The sequence below is a fragment of the Mus caroli genome, unplaced genomic scaffold (assembly GCF_978045245.1).
Source record: "Mus caroli unplaced genomic scaffold, Mus_caroli_1 scaffold_2, whole genome shotgun sequence".
In the NCBI taxonomy this organism is placed as follows: domain Eukaryota; kingdom Metazoa; phylum Chordata; class Mammalia; order Rodentia; family Muridae; genus Mus; species Mus caroli.
The window spans coordinates 59,057,984-59,078,655 of NW_028227257.1; the positions used below are offsets into that span (position 1 = coordinate 59,057,984).

Below are 20,672 nucleotides of genomic sequence, written 5' to 3' on the forward strand. Positions count from 1 at the left end.
TGCTTTATGATGTTTCACAGTGGTCCAGTGAAGCAGGATGAGTTCACAGTCATCTTTGTGAAATTAGAGATGGCTCTGTAAGCGTATGTCGGGTCTATTACATAGTACAGACAGAATTTTAATAGTGTGATGATGAAGTTAAATTTGGATCTTCCTGTACTTGATAAAGTCTGTACTGTTAGTACTTTTAGGGTTTTGTTTTGGATTATGCTTATTCTTTTTGTTTTGTTTTGTTTGTTTGTTTTTTTGGTTTTTCGAGACAGGGTTTCTCTGTATAACCTTGGCTGTCCTGGAACTCACTCTGTAGACCAGGCTGGCCTTGAACTCAGAAATCCGCCTGCCTCTGCCTCCCAAGTACTGGAATTAACGGTGTGCACCACCACTGCCCGGCTGTGGTTATTCTTTAGTAGGGGTTTTATAAGAAAAACACTGAACAGAATAACTTGTGCAATTGAAGGCATGTTTGTAATGTTTGGAGTTCTGGAATTACAGTTCTAGCTAGAGTTCTTTAATTTTTGATTAATTGGTTTACAAATGTAGATGAATTCAAGGATTAGCTATAAAAGAAACTTGATATGGACAGCTGATAGCTTGATTCTTTTCATTCTTCCTTAGGACATTTTCATTCCATCACCAAGTATGGAAGAACCATCAGATGATGTGAAGAAAGGTGGAGGTTTGCATAGCTCATCTCTTACTGTTGAGTGTTCCAAGACTTCAGAGAGTGAACCAAAGAATTTCACTGATGACCTTGGTCTCTCCATGACAGGGGATTCTTGCAAACTGATGCTTTCTACAAGTGAGTATAGTCAGTCCTCAAAGATGGAGAGCTTGGGTTCTCCCAGGACTGAGGAAGACGGGGAGAACACACAGATTGACAATACTGAACCTTCGTCTCCAGTTACCAATTCTAAACTTCCTGCTGACAGTGAGAATGTCCTGGTGACTCCATCGCAGGACGACCAGGCAGAAATGAGTCAGAATGTAGATAAAGCAAAAGAGGATGAAACGGAGGACAGAGGTGACGTTGGTGTTTTAGCTGCTGACTGTAAAGGCAGAGAAGACACGGTTGCTGAAGATGTTTGCATCGACCTCACTTGTGATTCTGGGAGTCAGGCAGTTCCTTCACCAGCTACCCGCTCGGAGGCACTTTCCAGTGTCTTAGATCAGGAGGAAGCTATGGAAATTAAAGAACACCATCCAGAGGAAGGGTTTTCGGGATCTGAAGTAGAAGAAGTCCCTGAGACTCCCTGTGGAAGTCACAGAGAGGAGCCCAAAGAAGAACCGATGGAAAGTATCCCACTGCACCTTTCTCTGACTGACACTCAGTCTGAGGCATTGTGTCTGCAGAAGGAAGCCCCCAAAGAGGAATGCCCAGAAGCTATGGAAGTTGAAACCAGTGTGATCAGTATTGACTCCCCCCAGAAACTGCCAGTACTTGACCAGGAATTAGAGCATAAGGACCCAGAAACCTGGGAAGAAGCTACTTCTGAAGACTCGAGTGTTGTTATCGTAGATGTGAAGGAGCCCTCTCCTCGAGTTGATGTTTCCTGTGAACCTTTGGAGGGAGTGGAGAAATGCTCTGACTCCCAGTCCTGGGAGGGTGTGGCTCCAGAGGAAGAACCATGTGCTGAGAATAGATTAGATACTCCAGAAGAAAAGAGTATAGAGTGTGATGGAGATTCAAAAGCAGAGACCACAGAAAAGGACTCTGTAACAGAAGACTCTCCACAACCTCCTTTGCCTTCAGTGAGAGACGAACCTGTCACACCCGATCAGGAGACACAGCAGCCCCAAGTTCAAGAGAAAGAGAGCCCAGTGACTGTAGATGCACAAGTGGCTGATGACAAGCAGCTGGGATCAGAGCGCACATGCCAGCAGCTTGAGAAGGCCCCTGCCTGTGCCTCACAAAGTTTCTGTGAAAGTTCTAGTGGTGAGTGGAAGCGGGTTTCATTTGGTGCTATCCAGCTAGGTTCCGATTTGGAAAGGGAGGAGGAGAGCCCACGTACTGTGTCAGGACTCAGCATGAACTTGAAGGAACAGTATTTAGGACAATTTGAGATTAGGGGTTCTAGTTTTCTTCCGTAGTTGTAATTATTTGTATGGCCAGAGACCATTTGAGGTTTATGAGCACCGTAGTTCAGGAGTAGTCAACACATCGAATTAGGAATTGCACAGGTTACTTCTTCTGCTTACCTAGGTCCTACGCCTACACCGGAAATCCCCACCCCACTCATGTGAACTAGGCAGGTGTCACCAGTGAGTTGTCCATCCATCTTTCTGTCTGTCTGTCTGTCTATCTATTTCTTGTCTTTTTGGGTTCAAGGTTTCATTTTTATGGTCCAGACTGGTCTCACATTTTCTTTTTTCCTGATATTTAACAACTTTATTTTAAAACAATGCTTTAAATTTATTTTCTGAAAATTCCATACATTTGTGCAGTATATTTTGATTATATCCATCTACTACTACTTCCCTCCAAATGCCTCCTGTCATCACCTTTACCACTTCATGTTCTCCTTTTATTGGCTTGTTATTAAAACTCAGCCTCCTGTGTCTGACCAGTGCTGTTCATTGTGCATGGCTGTGAGGTGGTTCTCTGGGGTATGGGTAACCTTCCAGTAGCTATAGCTGCAAAGGAGACCTCCCCCTTAGCATCATCAACTGCTAATAGCCTCTTCTCCATTTGTGCTAGAATTTTGCCTGGCTCTATCTGTGCAGGTCCAGTGGAGGAAGTCCTAGGGGCTGTGCGTTGCTGTGTGCAGCAACCATGCCATGCCCGGAAGTCAGCGTTTCCCAGCTCTTCCCTCATCTACCAACTCTCACTCTTTGTGCCTGTTCTTCTGCAAAGTCCTCTAAGCTGTAATGGAGGTGATTCATCCTCAGCTGAGTGAGCACTCATGGCCACTTCTACTTGTAACTTGGTAGATAGGAGTCTCTGTAGTAACTGTTGTCCACTGCAGAAAGAAGCTTTTCTGACCAAAGTTGAGAGCAACATAAGTCTGTAGGTATAATCATAAGTATTTAGAAGGCAGGTTGACAGTTTGACCATCCAACATAACAGCTGTGACCGTCGACCTCCCTGGCCCTGGCTTGTGACAGGGTTTGGAGTACCACGTACTCCTGTCTCTGTATCTCAGACCCTGAGATTGTAGGTGTGTGTCAACCTTACCATGCTTGACAGGAATACCTTTTAGCTATTTTTTTTTATAGTTGTGTGCAGAAGAATACTCTAAAATATTGAGATATTAGTTGCTATGGTAATAGTATTCTTTATGAATTAACAGATTATTCTGTTAGTTGGCAGAACAAACTATTTTTTTCTCATAGACTCTTATTAAAATTTAATTTACTAATATTCATTTGGATTTCTTTCCTTCCCTCGTCCCTCTCTGTTCACCTTTCTGCCCTGTTCTTCCTCTCCCCAACTCCTCCACTCCCTTTCACATCCCCCCTTCCCTCCTCCATCTTCTCCTCTCCTCCCTTTCCTCTTTCCTTTGACTTCTCCTTCCTGCTTCCTTTCTCTCATTCTCTTTGCTTTTCTTTTTCCCCTCCCTTTCTCATTTTGTCAAGAAGTACAGTAGCAGCTCCATGCAGCAGCAGGGGAGCATCCTGAAAACAGGTTCCTTCCTTTTCTTGTTCAGAAGTGATTTTCTTTTAGGGTTTGGGGATGTAGTTTGATGATTTTGGTTTCAGTATCTGAAAAAAGTTATTTTATGTGACTTCAAGGCCAGCCTGGTTTATAGGGAATTCCAAGACAGCCAGGGCAACACAGAGAAACCTTGTCTTGAAAAGCAACAACAGTAACAACAACAAAAACAAAACAAATGAGAGGAATTAAAAGTGGTGTCTGGGGGGATGGGTCAGTGGTTGAGAATGCTTACTGTTGTTCTTCCAGAGAATCAAACTTTGGTTGCCAGCGCCTACTTTGGGCCACTCAAAATTCCTGTAACTCCACCTTCAGGGGATCTGGTACGCTCTTCTGGCTTCCATAGGTACCAGACCATGCACATAGTGCACAGACATGAGGCACAGTACACATACACATAAAAATAATTAAAACAAGATGTAGGTATTTTAGTTAAGGCTAGGCCTGATTAGCTTTGCCACCGTCTATGACAACGCCTCTAGGGCTAAGACTGCCCAGTGTTCAGCTCAAGAGAAACAATAGCTCTGCCAGTCTCAGGGCGACTGGACTCTATACCTCCGCCTGGGCACAAGAATTAAAAATAAATACTGGTTAAAAAAAGAAAAGTTTTATTTAGAAATTAGGACATGAAGAATAATAGTTTCTGAGTCAGAGAATTAGTATAAAAGAAGAATGTTATTAAAAGGAAAATTATTATATGCTTAAAATATAGTTCCTGGATTGGAGGTATAGCTCATTTTTAGGGAGCTTGCTTCAATTTCCTAAGGTCTAGGTTTGATCCTGTCTTGGTTAGGGTTTCCATTGCTGTGAAGAGATACCATGACCAAGGCGACTCTTAGAAAGAAAAACATTTCTCTGGGACTGGCTTACAGTTTCAGAGGTTCAGTCCGTTATCATCATGGCAGGAAGCATAGCAGCATGCAGGCAGACATGGTGCTAGAGAAACCCAGAGAGTTCTATATCTGGATCATCAGGCAGCCAGGAGGAGACTGGAATTCTACACTAGGCAGAGCTTAAGCCTGGGAGACTTCAAAGCCCACCCCCACAGTGACACACCCCCTCCCACAAGGCCACACCTCCTAGTAGTTCCCCTCCCTGTGGGCCAAGCATTCAAACACATGAGTCTGTGAGGGCCAAACCTATTCAAACCACCACCCTCACTGCAAAAACAAGTAGTAGCACAGGATACAATTGTTTAGTTCCTAATAAGTAGGAGGATTGAAAAAGAGAGGAATGTGGAGAGGTGATGATTGTTCCGTTTAAAAAGAATGAGGGCTAGGGATGTAGTTCATTTGGTAGAGCCTGCCCAGCATGATGAAGCCCTGGGTTCTGTTTCCAGCACTGAAATTTGGTGTGGTGGCTACACCTGTAATCATAGCATCTAGGAGGTGGACACAGGAAGATCAGAAAGCCAAGGTCATCCTTGGCTACAGAGGTAGTTTGAGTCTAGCTTGGGCCACATGAAACTCTTTCTCAAAAATTAAATAATGAGCTGATGAGATGGTTCACTGGGTAAAAGGTGCCTACATCCAAGCCTAACGATCTGAATTCCATTCCAGGGACCCACTGGTAATAGGAGAGCACTGACTTCCTAGACGTTATTCTCTGCCCTCCATATGGTGTGCCATGGCACACTCAAGGCAACCCCTTCCCCCCAGTTATGCACATTAAATACATAAATGAAATGAATTATAAGATTTTAATAAAGCAAGCGAGTGAGTGAGCCATCCTGGACTATGTGAGACCTTGTCTCAAAAATAAACACACAAACAAACAGAATAAGAGGTATCAAGTGGGTGAGTTGGGGCTGGGGTGGAGCTTAGTGTTAGAGTACTTGACCAGTATATTTAAGACACGGGTGTTTGATGTCTAGCACTGCAAAACATGCAAGCTTTTCTTTTTCTTTTTTTTTTTTTTTTTTTGAGACTGGGTCTCTCTATGTAGTTCTGGCTCTCCTGGAATTCACTATGTAAGCTAGGCTGGCCTTGAACTCAGTTCATTAGATTTCTTACCAAAATTAGGACACTTATTTTTTTCATTTAAATATATTTTCTTTATTTCTTTTTTTCTGTTTCCTCTCCTCACCTATGAGTGAGAGAGAGAGAGAGAGAGAGAGAGAGAGAGAGAGAGAGAGAGAGAGAGAGAGTGTGTGTGAGACAGGTTCTCTCTGTAGCCCCCAAAGCAGCTCTGCTCTTGGCATCAGTTACAGATCTGTCCACCTGGCTTGTAGACTTTTTGTTGTTTTTAAAAAACAAAAACAGGGTCTCTTGTAGCCCAGCCTGGCTTGAACTTTATGTAGCTGAAGCTGGCACTGGACTTGTGGTCCTCCTGTCCCTACTTCCCAATGCTGACACCGCTGTGTGCATTGAGTAGTTCATGTGCCAGGCGAGCACTTGACCTCCGAGTTACAGCCCAGCCCTGACAGTTTGATTGATTTAAAGACAAAACCAAAAATGTGCTGAAGTATTAAAAACACTCAAGTTGTTCAAGAGAGGGAAAGAAGCCAGTCTAAATACCTCCACTGATGGTCTCTGGCCGCCACTGACAGTTTGGCAGCATCCTCACACGCCTGCCAGTGGAGGATGTCTCTAACAAGGTGGTACTGGAAAGCTTCTGCTCAGCTGACAACAGGCTCCTGCAGCTGACGATGGAAAAGCCTTAGCTACATTCTTTTTATTTTTGTTTTCCTTTTTGAGACAGAGTCTCATTATTTAGGTCTGGTTGGTCCATTACTTAACTCTGTAGCCCAGGCTAGCCTTGAACGTAGGACAGTCTTTCGCCTAAGCTTCCTGAGTGCTGGGATAACCGCACACCGTATCTTTTTAGTTAGATTGTAAGAAGTGGGCAATCCTTTCAAGTGTACATGAAGACCGTTGCTGCTTTCCAGCATAGCAGTCTAGGAGGGCTCTTCCTGGTATTGAATTTTTTAAGACAGAGCTTTTGAATTTCAGCCCAGCTATGCCTCACTAACCCTCTTCTGTTCTTAAGAGTGCTTTTCTCTTCTTTAATAAGTTGTCTCTGTTTCTGTCATTTATGAAATTCTTAGGAAAAGAATGAAAAACTTTAAGACTAATTGGAAAAATTTTTTAGAGTGGGTGTGGTGGCTCATATCCATAGCTAGCACTTGGGAAACAGAGACTGGAGGATCAGTGCGTGTGGAAAGTCATCTTGGGGTGTGGTGGCGCATGCCTTTAATCCCAGCACTCGGGAGGCAGAGGCAGGCAGATTTCTGAGTTCGAGGCCAGCCTGGTCTACAAAGTGAGTTCCAGGACAGCCAGGGCTACACAGAGAAACCCTGTCTCGAAAAACCAAAAAAAAAAAGGAAAGAAAGAAAGAAAGTCATCCTGATTTATGTACCGAATTACAGGCCAGGGTGGGCTGCCTTTGAGACCTAACCTCAACCCCCTCCTAATCATAAAGCGTTTTAAGTAATGAGTTCTGTGAATTTTTTAGTAGTGAGACCAATTTTTATACACAAGCATTTTGATAATTGGTGTTGTTTTCTTTTATCTTTTTATTATATCTTCATTGATATGCTGACATGCAATAGGGTAGCCTATGATAATCTAGTAAAGAAGAAAAGATTTGATAATTTAAAAGATGAGCTAAATATGAGAGAACTGAAATGTGTAAAATTGTAGTTAACTTAAAAGGATAAAATATGACAAGTGTTTTACAAAATTCAGTGATAATCTAACTGTATTAATGATGATTCAGATGGCTGGTAAGTACAGAGAAATGGAAAAACATTGGGAGGCCATTGAATATGAATGATTAGGAATAATTAAGAAAGACACTGGAAACAGTTAACTGCATGCTGACTGAAGAGTTAGGATTTACCTATTTTAGATTTATTTTATGTGTGTGAGTGTATGTATGTGCACCATGTGTGTACCTGGTACTCACTGAAGTCAGAGGTCATCAGATCCCTTAGAGCTGGGGTTATGGATGGCTATAAGCTACCATGTTTGTTCTTGGAATAAAATCTGAGTTCTCCGCAAGGTCCTCTTAACTGCTGAGCCATGCCTTTAGTCCAAAGAGTTAGGACTTTTTCTTGTATTGAAAACCTCAGAGGTTATTGACTAGAAGCCAGCTTTTCCATACCCATGTTATCTAACAGCTTCTCTGGTTACACTGTCCTAAGAAGTGGGGCTCGTGAAAGAGGCTGAGGGAATGGTTGGTAGGCTGTATAGTTGAAGGACAGGGACATTGAAGACTGGACAGAGGCCTGCAAAATGCTTCAACTCTCTATTAAGTTATATTGATGAAATCAGATGTTCGTAAACTATTTGTAATACGTTTTACCTAGTATTGTGCAAAGCAGTCTTGCACCAAGAAGCAACAACAGTTTCCACTAAGAAGATGCATACATGTTACGTGTGCATGTTCATTTGTCTGACTGCTTCTGCCCTTTATGTGCTGGGAGTGAAGGTGTGAGCTGCCACACCTGGCTAAAACGTACTTTCATGTCTTCAGAAATATGTAGTGTTTGTAGTAATTTAATAGCACCCAACTACATATGCACTCTTGGGACGCTCCTTCTTAGGAATTCGCCAGGGGGCAGAAGCTGCGTGCTGCCACTCTGCTCACCATCTAGAATGTGTGCTGCTCAGCACAGCAGAAGGAAAGCCTCCGATTGGCTGTTAGAATCCGTGACCAGTTTGCAGTCCTTTTTGACCTATGAGATTCTTTGTCACCTTCCAGAGAGGACCATATGTCAGGCTTTGCTTTGGAAGTCTAGGAGAACGCAGTGCTGGGCAGCACTTCCCAAATGATGCCTGTCTAGACACAGCAGTGTCCAGCTCTGTGTTGCTAGGTGTATCTACATGCAGCATTTTGGAAGCAGATGATGACCTAGCGTTGCTCAGTTCTCTTTCCTTTTGTGCCTCTGGTGGTGTCCTTTTTATCAGTGCTGCTATTGATGGCTAAGACCTGCTATCTTTCTAGCAGCAGGGACCTGGTTTGGATGGCTGTGAAGCTGATAGGACTAAGAAACTGGGAAAGGAGCAACTGAGTTGTTGGTTTTTTTTTTTTTTTTTTTTTGTAGTTTCTCATTTTTATGTAATGTACACTTCTATGTGGTTTGTGTTTTTTTTTCAATTGTGTTTTCATTTTTGTTTGTTTGTTTATTTCAGAAACTCCATTTCATTTCACTTTGCCTAAAGAAGGTGATATTATCCCACCATTGACTGGCGCAACCCCACCTCTTATTGGGCACCTAAAATTGGAGCCCAAGAGACATAGTACTCCTATTGGTGAGTGATTAAAAACAAAGATATTTAAGGCATTAAAATAAAAACTACCTAAAGCCCTTCTAAGATACCATTCTTCATGCAAGTGGTACTTCTCTGTCTGAGGAGTTGGCCTGACTGAGAGGGCTGATGTTTGGTGTGGAGGAGCAGGGTCTGACCTCACTGCCAAGAGATGAGAGGAGGTGAGATGATGGAGAGAGAAGGTGGAGGGAAGGAGGGAAGAGCGTCAAGTCTGTCTTATCACTGGTTGAACTGGAACTATGCTGGGATATGCAACTGTTTTGCAAGAAGAGACAGGAGTATGGAAAAGTGCTGTGCTCAGTGTGCTTGCCTGATCAGGCTGCGGCTGCATAGGGCAAGAAAACTTAGGTCCTCCGTCCTTGGAGCAGCGGGTGGATGTCTACATTAACCTATTTGTTTTCTCCAGTCAGTGCTGGGAGGTAACAGTCATGCCGCCTGGAGTCTCCTGTTTCCTATGCCTGATGCTGGCAGATGTGGGTTGGCTGAGGGCTCATGCAGCATCCTTTGTCCAGATGCAGAAGTGGAACTGAATCCTCTTAAGACCAGGTGTCAATACTAGTTGGTAGTTGTTGATACTTATAACAGGATCTATCCTAGGGACCCTCTTTAATCTTGCAGAGTGGTGGAGCCAGACAGCAAATTGATCATTTCAAGTTGCTGTTTTTCATGTTTGTATTTTAGTGTTCTTTCTTTCTTCCTCCTTGCCCCCTTTCTTTCAGGGATTAGCAACTATCCAGAAAGCACCATAGCAACCAGTGATGTCACATCTGAAAGCATGGTGGAGATCAATGATCCGCTACTTGGGAATGAAAAAGGGGATTCTGAGTCTGCCCCAGAAATGGATGGGAAACTGTCTCTGAAAATGAAACTGGTTAGTCCTGAGACAGAGGCCAGTGAAGAATCTTTGCAATTTAGCCTGGAAAGTAAGTTTTATGTTTGTATTTGGTAATTAGTTACTCCAGATTATCCACGTCAGGGGGGTTACAAATGACTGTGGATGCAACACCTCTGTGGCACCCGCACGAACGAGTACATATCCTACCCCCATACACATAATTTAAATAAAAGAGTCTAGAGTAGAAAATGTAGAATTTACACTATAAACTTAGGTGGACACTTTTCCAGGTAAACGCAAGATGTTTGGTTAGAATAAAAATAAGATGTCAGATGCCCTGGAACTGGAGTTGCAGATGGTTGTGTGTTGCCATGTGGGTGCTGGAATCAAATCTGGGTCCTGGGAAGGAATAGGTGCTCTTAATTGCGGAAACTCTCCAGGCACCCCTTCCAGCCCCGGAATAAATAATTTTTACAAAATTGCAGCTTCAGGTGGTAGAAGCTGAGGTACAGTAGGATAAGTCAGACAGTGCTAGTTTGAAGAGTATGGGCTGGTGCCTAGCAACGTGAGGCCTTAGTGTGGACCAGAGCGAGGACACTCTGCTCATGGATCTCATCCTTGTGCTGTTTGCTCAAGGCTGCCAACTGTCTGAAGTCTTCTCTCTGGTGTAAGCTGAAGCCTCGTGTCTTGGTGTTGGAGCTCACTGAGAAGCTGGTTCTGGACATGGAGTCACCCCCTCCTCTCGAGCAGATCCACGCATGTTTGTTATTGTCTTCCAAAACTCCCTGTCCTACTTGGGAGGCAGAGGCAGGCAGATCTTTGAGTTTAAGGTCAACCTGGTCTACAGAGTTTCAGGACAGCCAGGGCTACATAGAGCGACCCTTTCTCAAAGCAAACAAACAAACAAGCAAAACCCAAAAAACCCTGTCCTGGGGCAGGCTGGCATCCTAAGTATGTAAAAGGGAGAGAACATTAGACAGTTAAGGGTGTTACAGACATTGCAGCCTTAGAAATAGCTGGAAGGTGAGGTTACCATTGCTCATCCCATCATCAAAGTCCTGCAGTGGGAAAGAAGAAGCAAGTTTGTCATGGAGAGAGCATTGTGCTCTGTCGGGGTGGTCTCAGTGGATGCCTTAGTCAGCTGCTTCAGTGGGGCTCTCCCAGTTTATGTCTGCTGGGTGTGTTCTGTACCTGACTGGATGGTGTTTTTCTATCTGCTGCTAGTCACTGTTTCTTTTTATTTTTCTTGCTGTATACTTAGTAAACTCACTCATTTGAAACTGAAGATGTGGCTGTTATAGATCAGTCCCCAGACCAGATGGAACACAGGGCTTATTTATTTGAACCTAGAATGTCAATGGGAATGACAATATTACATAATTTCACCCTTATTGTTATTTTGGGAAGAAATAAGAGCTTACCCAGAGAGAGTCTGAGAAAGGGGCTGGTGTTGGCCTATAACACCTCAGGTTCTCAGCACAAAGGAGACTTACTTCCCCCAGAGAGACAATGGACATGTAATAAGAGACAAAGGATGGGGCGAAGAGAAGAGGAAGGAATGTTTGTCTCCATGGCGACAAAGGACTGCCTCTGGATAGAGAGGAGACAGACTGGCCCTTAGGCAAGTGGTGGTCTATAAAAGTAAAAGGAGAAACCCCTTGTCAGGATACGGTGTTTAATTTTAACTGGGCATGTTAGGTGAGCCAAAGAGGGTTTTTGATTTCTGGACTTCAATATTTTAATAGCCGGACCTTAGTAGTCGGCCTCAGGAGGAGGAGGTAGCCAGATTAGGGAGTAGATCTTGGTGGCTAGCTTTAGGAGTAGAATCTAATGGTTTTTAGCATGGAAGGGAGGATAGGGGAGAAGGGCGTGGCCAGAGCCATGGTTGCCATGCGTGGACTGGCTAGGGTGTCTTCAATATGCTGATGGTGGTAGTTGGGAGTCTGGAATAGGAGGACCTCAAATTCAAGGCCATCCTGAGCTGAGAAAATGGAGGTTGGAGGGGGAGAGAGGTGAGGGTCATGTTAGCACTGAACTCAACTTGACCTTTAGATGGAAATTGTACCTGAGAGACGAGAAGGAGCCAAACTAAGGTCTATTAGTCACAGTGATACATAGTACTCCCCTCTCCTTTGTTTGTTTGTTTGTTTTTCTACTAGGAAGGTAATATCAGTCTCTGGGGCTTATAAATTCATTGACTTAATTTCACTCTCACAGCCGTTTACCCCTACTACCGTTTCCCATGGTATTTTAATACCCCTAGGCTGGCTGACGAAGCTCAGGTCCAGCCACCTTTCTTTTCCTGAACAGGAGGGCTCTAGCTACCGAACTCTGCTGCTTCCTTGATAGGTGGTTGAGCATATGTTGAGTCTTGAGTACTTTGTGAATATCTGAAACACTTAAGAGCTGTGTTTTTCTGAGACTGGAATAAATTGCAGATGAAATGAACACAATTTAATCCCTTGACACTTAGTGATACGGTTATGAAAATACTGTGTTCCTCTTAGCTTTGCACTTACAGTATTGTTGCTGACTCTTCTGTGGGAAGTGTCCTTTCAAATATCTGTCCTTAAAACATTTTTTAAAGTGAATTTATGTGTATGAGTTTTACGTGTGTGTATGTGTGTGTGTGTAATGTTTATGCCTAGAACCTATGAAGTTCAGAAGAACCCTTTAGGGCTGGAGTTACAGATGGTTGTGAGCCACCATGTGGGTGCTGGGAACTGACTGAACCCAGGTTATCCCCAAGAGCAACAAGTTGGGTAAAGCCCTTTGGCAAGGCCTTGGGTGCCTTCTACATGTGAGTTTTCTAAAATGAATCATTTATATATTAATTTATATATTAACTTAACATATTTTCCTATGTTTATTTATTTTGACATAGTTTCTTTATATGGCTCAGGCTGTTCTACAATTATTGTGTAGCACAGATTAGCCTTGAACTTAAGCGTCCCAAAATGTTGATATTACAGGGGTGTGTTCTACTTCACCTGGCTTGTCATGTAGTTTATTCAGGTTTTTTGTTTGTTTCTTTTTTTTTTTTTTTTAAGATTTATTTATTTATTATATGTAAGTACACTGTAGCTGTCTTCAGACACTCCAGAAGAGGGCGCCAGATCTCGTTATGGATGGTTGTGAGCCACCATGTGGTTGCTGGGATTTGAACTCTGGACCTTCGGAAGAGCAGTCGGGTGCTCTTACCCACTGAGCCATCTCACCAGCCCTGTTTCTTTTTTTAATAAAGTGTTAGCTCAACATTGTGATGCACACCTTTAATCCCAGCACTTGGGAAGCGGAGGCAGGTGGGTCTCTGGGACTTTGAGACCAACCTGGCCTACATAGACCCTGTCTCAAAAAAAGGTTTTTTTTTAGTTTATAAATATTTTTTAAGAGGTTGATTTATGTACTTTATGTATATGAGTGTTTTGTCTGCGTGTACATTTGCACACTAGAAGAGGGCATCAGATCCGATGGGGCTACAGTTACAGATGGTTGTGAGCTACCATGTGGGTGCTGGGAATTGAACCCAGGACCTCTACAAGAGCAGGCAGTACTATTAACTGCTGAGCCATCTCAACTTTCCCTAACCCCACCATTTTTAGGTTTTCTCTTGTATTTTCTCATGTGAATTTTAAATTTCTTGTATGGGAAGGTGAGTCATAATTCAGATGGTTCAGTTTTCACTGACATATTATAGATTGCAGTTCTGGCGAAGTACATACGTTTTCTATAGGAAATCTGAAATGAAATAAAACGGTCGAGATGAGACAGCCTGTGCTGCTGTGCATGTTTATTCTGTTGGCCTTTAGCTCTCCTTGTTTCCTTGTTTGTATTTCTGTTGTTGCTGGTGTGGCAAGCAGGCAGAGGCATTTAGACTCTGGGTGACTGATGTCTGCTTCTCTTTCCTTTCTCTCACTGCTTTTGTTTTTGTTCAGAGCCTTCAACTGCTGAGAGAAAAAATGGATCTACTGCCATTGCAGAGCCTGTTGCCAGGTAACCAGGGCTTGTTGTTATTTAGAGAAGTTTAATGCAAAGGTGCTGCTTAAAGAGAGGAACACACTAAAACACTCAAAGCCCAGCAAATTCAGCAGTGTTTTGAATTACAGGCTTCCTCCCCCGTAATTTTAAATCTAACAAACGATTGTTGTTCTTACTGTTAGAATACCTGCTAGTTTTCCCGCCTTTCAAGTTCTTACTGTTAGAATAAGTACTTGTTTTCCCACCATTCAAGCCTTTTCTTTTTCTGTTGATGACCAAGGTGGGGAAAGGTGTCCTGGGCTTTGTGCTCAGCCACAGCCTCAGGACATTCTGCCTTTTCTTGCCAAATTTCTTGCCAACTGCTATGCTGAGCTGTTTTTGCTTTGCCAGGAATGCTGCAAAGCCTTGAGTGAAGTATGCTGGGATATGAGGTTTTAGTGCTGAGGCTCTGCCATCTGGCGGTTGGGAGAATAGGCTTCTTGGTTTCTGGTGTGAGTCATCCCAGTGGGAAAACCCAAGCCAGCAGTTGGTGACATACAGGTGATGGCTCTAAGGCCAGCACAGGCAGGCACTGTGAGTAAAGCCAATTGGATGTGAGAGTGTGCAGGGCTGAAGATGGCAGACACACCAGTGCTCCATTCACAGTTCTTTGTCTCTGCCAGTGGCTGTCAATTTTTAGTGAGCTAGCTGGGCTAGAGCCCAGTTGTCATGCTTGCCTAAGTGAGGACTGTCATTCAGTCCCTACTATGACAAATAAGTGATGCTTTAAAAAGAAAGGATTCAAGCTTATTATTGCCAAATCTTTAAAAATTTGAAGAGAATTTTAAAAAACGTAAAGTGCCTACTGACTATAAATGACCCTCTTTTTGGGCTTCTGAACTGTTGAGGGGGAGAATATAGGGAGGGAAGATGAGGAAAAAGTAAAGGATGGCAGGTTATGGGAAAAGATGGAAGTCATTGGTATTGCCATGAAGCAGTTCTTTTTAAATTTAAAAATCTATGCTTAAGACTTCTGTTAATTTTTTTGACCATTGGGTTCATATTAAGAAGTTATTGAAAGAGGATGGAGACTTGGCTCAGTGGCTAAGAGCACTGGATGTTCTTCAGAGGATCTGGGTTCAGTTACCAGAACCCACATGGCAGGCAGCTCACAGCTATCTGTAACTCCCGTCCCAGAGGTCTGATGGCTTCTTCTGGCCTCTTTGAGTTTCAGGCATTTGTGTGGTACAGAGACATACATACAGGCAAAACACCTGCATACCTGAAAAGATAAAATTAAAAACAAACTATTAGTAAAATAAGACATTTCAAATGAGATTTGTATTGTAAATGGTTGCTACACCCTCTGCATTTAGGTGAAGTATTGAGTGTCCATGAAAGACCCCTGGACTCTGTTCAGAGCACTTGATACCATCTTAGTTTTTTAGTCATTTTACTGTGGGAAGACAACAGTAGAGAGTAGTGTAATATGGACAACCATATTGTAAGTGGCCAGTCCTCTTTGATTATAAAATCGTGGAGTTCCCCTCCTTCCACTAGTGGGTTATTTTGAAGGAGCTTCTATTTCATACCATTTTATGTAACTATTTCAAGCCGTAAAAGATAAAGACTTTGTTTTAAATTAAGCAGTTGTTACTATACTTTTGACAATAGTGATTTTTTTTAAAGATTTACTTATTTATTTACTTATTGTATGTAAGTACGCTGTAGCTGTCTTCAGACACACCAGAAGAGGGCGTCAGATGTCATTATAGATGGTTGTGAGCCACCATGTGGTTGCTGGGAATTGAACTCAGGACCATTGGAAGAGCAAGCAGTCTTAACAACTGAGCCATCTCTCCAGCCCCAGTAGTGATTTCTTAATGCTATCAAGTATTTGGTGTTATCAAGATCCCAAATCTAAAACCCCATTCAATTCATATATTTAGTTTGGTTTGCTTTTAAATCAAAATCCCTCTTTTTTCTCCTCTTCCAAGTTATCTTCTAAAGGGACTAGATTGTTCGTCTTATTTATTTCTGATTTTTTTCTCTTTATATCCTTTTCGTCTTTAGAGTCTCTCCAGTGACCTCACTGAAGGTTTTTTCTGTGTGTTTTGCCTGCATCTGTGTGCCTGTACCACACATGTGCCTGGTGCCATGGAGGCCAGAAGAGGGTGTCACACACTCTGGAACTGGAGTTACAGATGGTTCTGAGTTGTCTGTCACATGGGTGCTGGGAATGGAACCTAGGTCCTTTGGAAGAGCAGCCAGTGCTCGTAACTGCAGAGATAGCTCTTTAGTTCCTATACTGAGAGATTTTTATTGTGCTAATTTGAAACATATCAAAGAGTTGGCTTTTGGGGTTTATGTAGGTTGGCGTTTGGGATGCCAAGGAACTCTATGTCTAAATAGAGTGATCTCCAGAGATACTTTACCATTTGAAATTTACAAGATGCATTGCTTTAATGTATTATGTTAGTCTCCAGAAGCCGGTGCCCGTGTTTGGCTGCATCTATGAAGCCCAGCAAGAGAAGGAGGCTCAAAGTGAGGCTCCTCCCTCTGCACCTGCCAGGTAAACATTTTGCTTTTCTTTTTGGGGGATAAGGTTTCATGATGTAGCCCTGGCTGGCCTTGAACTTACAGAGCTCCACCTGCCTCTGCCTCCTGAGTGCTGTGATTAAAGGCTTGTGCCATACTGTGTGGTGTATTTTCTGCAGCATTGATTCATTGCATGGCTGATTCCATTTCATGGTATTGATTGGCACTGTTGTGTGCAGTTGGCTGTTTATGTATTTTACTTGCTATGCTGTTAGGGGTTGTTTTGCCCAGGCTTGCCCTAGCTTCTGGGCTTAAGCATTGCTCGTGTGTTAGCTTCCTGAGCAAGTGGGACCACAGCTGCATGACTTTGTTTGTTTAGTTTTATCGAGATAATATTTTTCTGTGTAGCCCTGGCTATCCTGGAACTTGCTCTGTAGACCGGGTTGGCCTTGAACTCATATATCTGAAAGGCATCATATCTGGTTATTTATTTATTTGTTTGTTTTTTATATTTATTTTTAAAGATAAATATTCTTTTGTAATTTTACATTACAAAAATTTACTTTCATTACAACTGAATTTGTAATGTAAAATGAATTTTGTAATTCATTTGTAATGTGTTTGTTCTTTTGTGTGTGTGTATGTGTGAGAGGCTGCAGTGTGCTCTCCATCCACTAGAGCAGTATGCACCCATAACCCAGTCCTCCGCCCTCCGCCCTCCGCCCCTGTTGTTTCTTTGGTCCTCCTCCAGTCTTTCAGTGTCTCTCACTGAGTCTGGAGCTACTCACGTTCCCACCATTTCCCTACAAGCACAGAGATTACTAACACAGGCTTGTTAACCAAACCTAAGTGTTCACAACTACAACTTTAGTATTGATCATTTGTCAAGTGCTCCTAGGAGAATGAGAAGTACCAAATTCCTGATGTTTGGTAGTAATCTGCTAACCCTGCCAATATTGTAATGAGTCACTGTCACCCCACCCCCACCCCACCCAGAAATTTTTGAGTCGTGGTCTCACTCTGGCCCTGGCCTAGCCTGGAACTCACTCACTATGTAGATTATGCTGACCTCAAACTCAGACAGATCTACCTCATTCTTCTGGGATTGAAGGAGTGCTCCACCAGTGCCCATCACTTTTGGTCTTTTTTTTGGTTTTGGTTTTATGTTTTTTTGAGACAGGGTTATCCCTGGCTGTCCTGGAACTGACTTTGTAGACCAAGCTGGCCTTGAACTCAGAAATCCGACTCCGGAGTGCTGGGATTAAAGGCGTGTGCCACCACGCCCGGCTCACTTTTGGTCTTTAAAGAATAACAGTTCTGATTAATTCTTTAGAGACAGGGTTGGGATTGGTGAGGGGGAAATCTTAATATCCGTTTAGTCTTTTAGAAAAAAAAATTCTCAAACAAAACATAACTTTGCTTTAGAAATAAAGTTACATTCACAGCCTCTACCCTGAATAAATAGTTTCTGGGGTGTTTTAGTTTTTGGACCACAATAAGTAGGCTGGGTACAAGTGCACTTAGAGTTGACAGTGTCAGGACAACTGTTCCTTCATCATGTGATGGCGTCCCAGAGCTCTCGCCTCTCAGTGCAGCTCTGGACTGTTGGGCTTTATGAGGTTTGCAGGCTCAGATTCATTCTGTGGTGTGGAGTAAATGTACAAGCTTGTATAAGGATGGAAAACAGTAGCAGTCTTGACATTAGCATTTGAGTCCTGGCAGCCTGCATGGCAGCTTGTTTGCTTGTGTGTTGACTTAAAGCTTAAGATGAATCTGGAGGTGGGTTGTTTCATTATTGCTTTGTTTTGAGCAGCTGGGAGTGCTTATGTGTCTGCTGAGCTCAGCACTTTGACACTTTATGATAATTCATAGCTCATGAAGATTTAACTGCTATCCATGGGTTTCCTTGTAGTGTGTTCTGTCCTTGTTTTTAGTGACCCGAGCATTCAGCCAATGTTCCTGACAAATAGGACATGCTCCAACAGCTAAGATGCTCCTTTTAGGTGGAAGGCTGTTCAAGCCCATTGCCTGTTAGAGCTGAGTGCAGACACCTGCAGAACTCACCGCCCAAACAGGGCGAACCCTAACAGACTCTGTGCCCACCTAGGCGACTTAGCTTTGTTTTTCTCTGGCCAAACACGGGGCAATCGCCATGATTTCTAAGCTCCTTGGATCTGTTCTTCAGGGCCAGGACATTGTAGACTCAAAATGGACTTCTGTTTGCTTGTTTGTTTTAGAAAGCCTTAGTCTGTAGCTCAGACAGACCTAGAATTCAGCTGGGACACCCAAGGCAGGCCTTGAGGTTCTGCAATCCTCCTGCCTCAGAATTCCTAAGGGCTGGGATTGCAGGTGTGATTACCTGGTCATTTATTTCACTTTTTTTCTGTCTATTTACATTTGACATAGCCTTGAAATGCATTCATTTATGTTTATTTAATATGGTAGTAGCGTACTGATTTTGTAGTTTATTGATTTATGGAATATCCATTCTTTTGTTCAAAGTGCAAATATTAAGCACCTTTGTCACAGTTAACTTTAGATACCAACTTGATACAAACTTAAGGTCACCTGGAAAGGGGAACCTCAACTCAAGAATTGCTGAGATTAGGTTGGTCTGTGGCAATGCCTATGAGGCATTTTCTTGATTGTAATTGATGGAGGAGGGCCTGTGGGTGGTAACATTTCTAGGCAGGTGGGCCTGGGCTGTATAAAAAAGGTGGCTTAGGCAACCCAGAGGAAGCAAGCCAACAGCGTTCCTCCAAGGTCTGCCGTTAGTTCCTGCCCTGGCTTTCTTGTCAGTGGACTGTAACCCGTAAGCCAAACAAACCCCTTCCTCCCCAAGTTGCTTTTGATCATATCATAGCAATAGAAACCAAACTAAGGTAACTTCCATTCTATCAAGCTTTATGTTAAGCATTTCAGGTAGAAAGATAAGGCAGATTTGTTGTAACCTGCTTAGAGCTAGTCTGCATTTCTTACTCTAGAGAACTCTTAGCATGTAAAGCCTCCAGTCAGTTTGGAAGCTATATATGTTTGGCTTAGAGGCAATACCTACTTAATGCTTCTATGATAAATAAGTCAGAAGAGGGGATCTCAGCTGAGGAACTGCCTCCATTAGATGGCCTTTAGGCAAGTTTGTGATTCGCTGTGGAAGGGCCCAGCTCACAGTGGGTGGCGTAAGAAACCAGGCTGAGAAAGCCAAGGGGAGCAAGTACTAAGCAGCACCCCTTCTCAGGTCTTTGCTTCGGTTTCTGCTACAGTCCCTGCCCTGTCTGCCCTTGATGGACTGTAATTTGTAGGCCAGATCAACCCTTTCCTCCCAAGTTGTCTCTCTCTTTTTTTTTTCTTTTGAAATTTTTTTTTTAAAGATTTGAGTACATTTTTGCTGTCTTCAGACACCCTAGAAGAGGGCATCAGATCCCATTGCAAATGGTTGTGAGCCACCATGTGGTTGCTGGGAATTGAACTCAGGACCTCTGGAAGAGCAGTCAGTGCTCTTAACCGCCGAGCCATCTCTCCAGCCCATCAAATTGTCTTTAGTCATGGTTTTTATCACAGCAATAGAAACCCAATTAAAACACACTGGTTCTTAGTTCCCACAAATGGGAAATTAATGAGCAGCTGGGGCCATATCTTAAGTGATGTCTTATGGTTTTTCTGAGGTATTTAGGTATCGATATAACCAGGAAGCTCAGCCCTGACACACTGGACACACGCTGTGATCACCAAATGGCCTTTTGGCCTGGAAAGTCCTTCGCTGCAACTTTCTTCCTTGAAGATTATATGTCTCCTCCTCCTAAATTACTGTTCAGGTGGGAGCAGACCACATGCATAGTGTCGGGGTCAGTCAAGAAGGTTAGCGAGTTCGTCAAACCAAACGAGACACATCAGTGTGACCGGCTTCTTGTTCTTTTCTCTTCTTTTTTCTTTCTGTTTCTCCTCTTTTTTTTTCTTTTTCTTTTGGAGACAGAGTCTCACTTTCTACCCCTGGCTGTCTTGGAATTCACAATGTAGACCAGACTGGGCTGGCACTCACAGTGGTTGGCCTGCCTCTGCATCCTGAGTGCAGCAGTCAAGCTTTGGAAGTGGATTGCTGAGCTGCCTTGGATGGCTCGGGGTTTATAGGGTTTACCTCTTGTTACTGACCTCGTTGCTGTGTGTGCTGTTGGAGTTGTCTTAGTCCATTGAGTGCGCTGATGTGTTGCTGAGGACAGAGCCCAAGCCACGAGGAGGGGTTAATTAGCTCACTGCTGTGCTCGAGGATTAAGGGTGATGACTGTCTTGTCTTTGTTGTTTTTTTTTTTCTTTTTCTTTTTTCCAAAGCAGGGTTTCTCTGTGTAGCCCTGGCTGTCCTGTAACTCACTCTGTAGACCAGGCTAGCCTGGAATTCAAGAGATCCACCTGCTTCTGCCTCCTGAGT

At 43.2% G+C, this 20,672-nt stretch overlaps 1 protein-coding gene across 3 annotated transcripts in view; it reads left to right on the top strand.

Annotated features, from left to right (window-relative positions):
- Tp53bp1 (tumor protein p53 binding protein 1) overlaps positions 1–20,672 on the top strand; it is a 92,535-nt gene that overhangs the window by 53,349 nt on the left and 18,514 nt on the right. For 2 of the 3 annotated variants that reach the window (XM_021156751.3, XM_085834521.1), the window contains 5 exons: positions 616–1,933; positions 8,785–8,904; positions 9,642–9,845; positions 13,693–13,750; positions 16,194–16,286. In XM_021156751.3, coding sequence (XP_021012410.1) covers positions 616–1,933; positions 8,785–8,904; positions 9,642–9,845; positions 13,693–13,750; positions 16,194–16,286 — 1,793 coding nt within the window. The remainder of the gene's footprint in view (positions 1–615; positions 1,934–8,784; positions 8,905–9,641; positions 9,846–13,692; positions 13,751–16,193; positions 16,287–20,672) is intronic. The other variant, XM_029473425.2, reaches the window with a different exon arrangement.